The 7,554-nt window shown below is 38.7% G+C and overlaps 1 protein-coding gene across 1 annotated transcript; it reads left to right on the forward strand.

Moving 5' to 3' along the window:
- Window positions 1-918: 918 nt before the first annotated feature.
- Window positions 919-1,984, forward strand: LOC311497730 (ecto-ADP-ribosyltransferase 4-like). The gene has a single exon (XM_084558099.1). It carries the CDS (start codon window positions 1,110-1,112, stop codon window positions 1,851-1,853), a length of 744 nt encoding a protein of 247 aa, XP_084414225.1. The 5' UTR covers window positions 919-1,109; the 3' UTR covers window positions 1,854-1,984.
- The last annotated feature ends 5,570 nt before the right edge of the window (window positions 1,985-7,554 follow it).

The raw sequence follows: 7,554 nt of genomic DNA on the forward strand, positions 1-7,554 counted from the left end.
GCACAGTTTAAAAGAAAAAAATACAAGATTGACAAAGAATAAAAAAAGTAACACACAGTGCAGGAAGAAGCAGAAAGCCTAATGGGCTTATTTGAAGCCTCTACCTAAGTAATGTTAAAAATTTACAATATTTAAAAGAGAACACAAAATTAACATACAAAAAAACAAACAAACAAACAAACAAACAAACATTTAACATAAAAACAAAAAATGTGAGTGTGTGATGTGTTCGATGTGTATGTATGTGTGTGTCTCCATGAGGGAAATATTGGTTTATACCCCTAAATTATTGATTCCTTGAGCATAAGTGAGTCAAAGATAAAACACAGAGACATGAACAACAACATATGAAGAAAAGCAAATTACAAAACAACCGTTAAATAATCTTTTAAGTGTCTTTTGTAGAGTTTTATAGAGGAACAGTTTTTTTGCCAAATGGGAAAAGTCATTCCACAATTTAGTACCCCTGAATCTTATTGAAAATTGACCTCTGCAAGTAAGAAATTTAAGCTTGTGTTTCTCTAAATTGAGAGAAGCAGACACAGAAAACGATTGAAATGTAACTTAGGTGTCATAACAATACATAGTATTAACAGGATACAAGTATACAGTCAGCTGCAGTAGTGGGTTGATCCATTCTCCTTGAAACAATTTAATGTTTTTAATGTTATCACTGAACCTTTCTGCAACTCAGGTTCAAATCTTTGCTCCCTCCCTCAAATTCTTTCAAAACTTCTGCTTTTGAGTTAGGGGAAGTGAGTATGCACACGTAGTGGTGTCACCAGCATTGTTAATCTCCTGTAATCTCCTGATTACATAAAATTGAGCAATATGGGTTGAGTAAACAATAATAATTATAAACAAATATAATATTGAGCCAATTACACGTACAGTACACCTTTGATACAGTGAGAACATTGTTGCCGTTAATATCAAAGTTAAATGTAGGGTTGTCCAGTGTCTGACTGGATTTCATAGCATTATTCTTTTTACTTCACATCTTCCACCACTACAGAATGGTATGAATTGCACCTGATGTTATGTCCTTTTTTCAATGCTTTTTCTTTCTCCTCTTCTAGTTCAATTACAGCCCAACTATCCCACTGGACATGGTTAAAGATGCTGTGGATGACATGTACTTCAACTGCAATGCAAAGATGGCAAAAACTGTCAAGTACCAATACTTTAAAAAGGAGAACAGACCCAACAGTATATTTGGAAAAGCCTGGAAAAAAGCAGAACGTTGTGCAAGGAACGCCCTAAAAAATAAAGACAGAAAAGATCAGGCATTAACTAAGGATCACATGCTAGCAATCTGTGCTTATACAGCTCAATATCCAAATATTTATGACGTATTCAATAAAGCTGTCAGGACAAACAGAAAACAATATGGCACCTCCTTTCCATACCACTCCTTACATTTCTGGCTGACATCTGCTGTACAGATCCTCAGGAACAATCAAAGATGTCACAATACTTACCGCAGAACCAAAGCTGCATTTATTGGCTCTGTCAACCAAATGATCCGCTTTGGTACTTTTGCCTCCACCTCATTATTACCAAACTTAAAACACTTTGGTCGCAAGACCTGCTTTAAAATTAAGACCTGCTTAGGTGGTTACTTGAAACATTATTCATACTTCAAAACTAAGGAACAAGAGGTGCTCATCCCTCCCTATGAGGTGTTCAAAATAACTAAAAGAACTAGAGGTACCGGCAATCTAGCTGACTGTGAGGTTGTCTATTTCTTGGAGACTGTAGGACTGCAGAGCAATCTAAACTGCTATGCTGCAAGAAATTCCAAACACTCACAGCTGTCTGTTTGGTGGGACAAACTGAAAGTTGGCAACTAGTTACCTGGCAGTTACCAATGAAAATAGGAAAAAAACATGCACGGCAAACCAACAAATAACATCCAAGCTCATTACAATATTTCCAATATTTGCAAACCCTAAACTTACCTCTGAGTATTGTTTGATTATTTCTTCCCTTTCCATCTTTCCCAACATGTTGAACAATATGAGCAACAAATTCCTAAAAGCTATTTGTGATGTGCTGCTTGCATTTATCAGCCTTCATACTGTATGTGAAATGAATGCTTTGCTTAGAAAGTATCTGAATGAAAGCAATAAATTTGTTAAACAGCTAAATCTGTTTTGTTTTCTTTGTTGAGTAGTAAGTACACCATTTTCCAACGATCCATAAAGTACATAGGTAGACATGGATGTCCTGTGCTGTCTTAATAATAGGTGTTCTTTGAATAAGACTTTATAGCCTGAATTAGCCTTTACTAGCAAGTAAAGTCTGCTATGTCCAGTCTGTGTGCAAGAGCACAGCAAAAACACACTAATGGGTGTTTCTATAATATCTACATGTATCAGTGGGGATTAGTTAAATAAGAAAAACAGTGCTGTACACTCAGAGCAGTTCAACAGTAGCACACACTACAGCATTCAAAATGACCACACTGGTTAACTCATCATACTAAATAGGCCTCTGGGTTTCTGTCTCTGTAGAAGTTGTGTGACTTACACAAGTATAAGCGAATATTACTATAAGTATCACTAGAATTATCAGTAGGCAGGAAGAGTTGTTAACTCTACATATTGTAATTCTACGTGAGACCTTAAAGACTAGAGAATAAGACATAATGGAACTAAACATTTAACATTTTAACCTAAAGTTACCATCAATAGAGCCAACGAAAAAGTGTCCCACTCTTCACTTGTGAGTCCAAATGGTGTTTATGACAACAGAACCCAAGACAGTTTTACAGAATATTGATAGCCCTTTAGACGTGCAGTACATTGATGTAAACCATGATCTTATCATGGGGACACTGAGACACAGTGACCCCTGTCCCATTCAGATATCTCAGCTCTTCAGTGTCGTGGTTTCAGAACAAGAAAGTTAATTTCCAGACTCTCTGGGTGACTTTGACAGCAACAAACAGGTCAGCTAATAGTGCTGAAGCTCAGTTATATCTGTAGACATTGCTATTCTAGACACAGGTCATTAAAAGGAAACATTCTCAGAAATATGTGGGTGGGTAAATTACCATAACCAAAATAAACTCTTCTTTCAGCACCAGCAGTATGGGAAGAAGCACAGAAGTAAACCACTGGAGACAGTGCGAGACTTTGGACAATGTTCTGTGGGTAGACATTTTCGTCCTGCTAGTCTTGTGGATATTACTTTGACACATATCACCTTCATAAACATTCTCCCAGACCATGCACACCATTTGAAGAAGACTGTGGGACGCAGTCTATCCACCACCACAGACATTTACACCTCCAGATGCACAAAACGGGCCACCTGCATCAGGAAAGACTGTAGCGAGTATAGCTATATCATCAGGAGATTTGAACCTGCCCACCAATCACAGACATTTCAGGGAATTGGCATCTTTCTTATTTAGGTGAGCTAGCGCTAGCTACATTAGCAGCAAACTCATACACAGCTTCAAAGCCAGTTGTCCTACAATAGCTATTAACATAACTGACTCACATGAAAAACAGTCTTTTGATTTTTCATTTAGGTGGAGAATCAGAAAATGAGAAAACAACTCGTTATCCGTTTTTTCAGTTTCAAAATGTAATCAGGCTGAGTTCAGAATCAACTCTTTCGTGTACCCCCTACATCACTTTGGGTACGGGGTACCCCTGGGGGTACACGTACCCCAGATTGGGAATCACTGCTATAGACAAACCTATTGTGACGTCACCCATTGGATTCTGAAATTCAAAAATGAAGCCTGAAGTGGGTGGAGCCTTCGGTCGCCATGTTGGTTGTGCTTGACTTCAGCCACACTCGGATACTCCAAATATGTGCATGGGCATCGTGTTGGGGCGGACCCTGGTCTCCACCTGGTGTTAATTAAAATGTGTCTCCACATGCGTCCCCAGCCAGCACTTGAGATCTGATCTCAGTTTGTCGGTCTGTAAATAAGCAGCGCCATCATGTGGTCAGTAGAATATTGTACCAGCTGCTGTCTCTAATGGATCTCTACCCACCTGGATCAGAACCATGAACAGCTGGTTGTTGACTTGGAGATATGAGCCAGATTTTGGAACAAGATGGAAAGACTCTCACACGTTAAGATCTCATATATTTCTGACGTTAATTATTTTAGAGAAGGAAGGAATGAGGTCAGATGTGTCCCAGACCACCTCCACATGTAGACTGAGTTCAGATCAGTGTTATCTGATTACCTGGACCAGGTCTTAACCAACAACAATGATAAACTCTTTGTTCACAGATTAGGGTTTGAGGTTCAAATGTGATCAGATGAGGACAGATGTAGGTGGAATAAGATGATCCATATTTTAGAAGCAGCTACAGTTCAATAGATCTACACAAACACAGCAGAATCAACATCTCTTTCAGTTAGTAGAAACTAAAGCTGAACACCAGAACCTTCATGGAGACTAGAGTCACTGGTGTACCTAATGAAGTGGCATGTGAGTGTAGAGATGTATCTAAAGTCTTGAGTCTCTAAACAATGAATGTTCATTAATCAGTATTGGTCCAAACAGAATGTAGAATAACGCCTACATATAATATATATAACGCCTTTTTTTTCTGAGCTTTTTAATCTATTTTATCTGAAGTTCGAGAGAAATCAGATCAACTTTAAAGATTTGTGTTCAGTATTTGTCAGGTATCAATTCTATTCAAACTAGAAGGAGTATCTATCTATCTATAACCTTCACGACATGAGTACATTGTGTTCTAAAAGCTGCAGATCAAAATCTGTTGTCTGTTGATAAAGATCTCAGGTTTTCTAAGGGAACGTTTCAGATGTGATAAAGAAAAGTAAAGTGTTTGTCTTTCACTTCCTGATAAAGAAGAGATTTCAGCTGAATGACTCCACAGAGCTGGGTAATTGTTCCACCCAGAGAACCAGTAAGTGTGTGAGTGTGTTTTTGGTGTAGGTGGATTCCTGGGCGTGCCAACGATCCGTTTTTTAAACGGCATCACAGACAGACTGAGGCATCAAACGCTGAACATGGAGTCTGGTGAGTCTCTTGAGAAGAAAAGATGTTGTACAGCACCTTTAGAGAAATAGCTCTAACTCTTTAAGGGGTTGTTTTTGATGCATGGCTGTGGATGTGTGGCTGCTAAACTGAAGATATGTTGCAAGAAAAAGTAAAACAAAAAGAAAATGAAAGTTTGTCTTGCTGTTTACTCTGGAGGTTCATTCATTCATTCATCTTCTGTAACCGCTTATTCCTGTGAAGGGTCGCAGAGTCTGCTGGAGCCTATCCCAGCTGTCATCGAGCGAGAGGTGGGGTACACAGACAGGTCTCCAGTCTATCACAGGGCTAACACAGAGAGACAGACAACCATTCACACTCACATTCACACCTACGGCCAATTTACAATCAGCAATTTACCTAATCCGGAGTACCCAGAGAGAACCCACGCAGACCCAGGGAGAACATGCAAACTCCACTCAGAAAGGCCCAGTTGGCCCATGGATTCGACCCTGGGAACTTTTTCGCTGTGAGGCATCAGTGCTAACCACCTCGCCTTACTCTGGAGGTCCAACAGATAAATGATTAGACTAACATCTAAAACATTTTTTTTTTAATGGCACACGATCTGCCAACGTATCGGGCACCGAATAATACATTTTGTGCATATTTTGCTAATACTATTTCATTTTATTTTACTAGATTTTTACTTACATTTTATTTAATTTATTTTTTTAAATTATTGTATTTCTATTTTATTTTATTGTCTTATTCTTTTTCTTTTTTTTTTAACTATCTTCATTTATTTTTATTTTTACTTGTGGTTTTTTAGGAGCAACTGTGACCAAGCAACTTCCCTTGTGGATGAATAAAGTCTAATAATTACAGTAACATGTGGAGGAGTATTTAGACCAATCACAGTTTAATATAATAAACTTACATCAGTCTGCTAATTAAGCAGACTATTATAATTTAAGATAACCATCCTCTGCAATATTTAGTTTTTATGCATCTTACATGTTTCATATATTTTTATATTGTTATTTTGATCTTATTAGTATTTTTAGATTCTGAAATGGAAATATTTAATTTCTCTTACTGACTGTTGTGTTAGGATTAGGGTTCGGTGTTCAGTTCCACTGAATCGCAAATTATTCATTTGATAAAACAAGCTTCAGAGTTACTTCAACATGAGACATCAAACATTTTCATCTGCAGATCGTGGTACTGACGTCTATGACCTCCTGTGGACAAATAATCTGGACATCGCCAAGCAGACTCTGGAGGTACCGTTTCTGCAGAACATGGATGAGCATCAATAAGCTCCTTTGTCCGTTGCCATCATACACTTCCACAAACATGTGTTGTGAAGATCAGACTGAGACAAATCCCTGATTTATTTAAACTAAACCAGGAACTGAACCAAACCTGAGTCTCATTAGATTGATGGCAACACTTCTGAAGACATGGACTCCTAGAGGAGCACCTCTCTTATGTATTGGCTCATTTTACTGTGTTTGATTGGGTTCTCTTTGTCTACTTTCAGGTCTTGTGTGTATAATATATCTTCCTCTTTCATCCACAGAGTGTGTCAGACATCATCCCGACACCTGTCATGGAGAAGTACCCCTCTGATTACAGCAACATCATGCAGAACAATGAGGCCATTTACTTCGTGGTGGCTCTCCTTCCCTGCGCCAGGGCTCTGGTTGTGTTTGGCCACTCAGTTCAAGGAAACCACCTGCAACACCTACTTCACCTGGAAGAAGCAAAACAGGGCCGCCCAGAGAAACACTACAAGGCACTGCTCAACAAGTATCTGACCACCACCGATCACACTGCATTGGCCAATCGCATCTTCCGCCAGCAAATGCAGAACGAGCATGATTACTTTTCGTCCTCACTCATGAATGAACAGCAGCTGACAAACAGCAGCTGTTTATGGTAAGTCAGTTTATGTGTAAATCTGGAATGAAAACTACACTGAAGACATCAACTGGAATCCTTCAATAAAAGTAACTGCTATTCCTAATTTATCCACTAGGGGTCACACTGTTTTAGTCAGACTTGTGGCCGTAACAACAGTGAGAAGCAAAATTGCATATTTTTGTTTTAAAACTAGGGCCGGGACTTTAACGCGTTAATTAAGATCAATTAATTACACAAAATCACACTTATTTTTGCACCGCGGAACGTTTCTCACTGGATGAGTTTCGGCGGACCGATTATACTGGAGTACCAACTAGCGTTCATTACTTCAGACAACAACAAACCACAGTGAACATGAACGAAGAAGCTGATGAGACCGCTTTGGTTGGCCCCGTGGATGGGAAATTTTGTTATAAAAAACGAATGGATGGAAGCGTCGATAAGAGCATGGTTGTGTCCAAACTATGCAACAAGGAATTCGCATATCACCGCAGCACATCGAGCCTCAATTGCACTGGTCTGTTGGACTTGGTTGAACAAAAATAAACAATATTTTGTTGCTTAAGCTTATGTATTCAGTCATTATTCAATGGTATACTAAAAATCCATATGAAAAAAATTACTTCTCACTGTTCTCAGGTCAAAT

Source organism: Chelon labrosus, assembly GCF_963514085.1.
Source record: "Chelon labrosus genome assembly, chromosome: 2".
In the NCBI taxonomy this organism is placed as follows: Eukaryota; Metazoa; Chordata; class Actinopteri; order Mugiliformes; family Mugilidae; genus Chelon; species Chelon labrosus.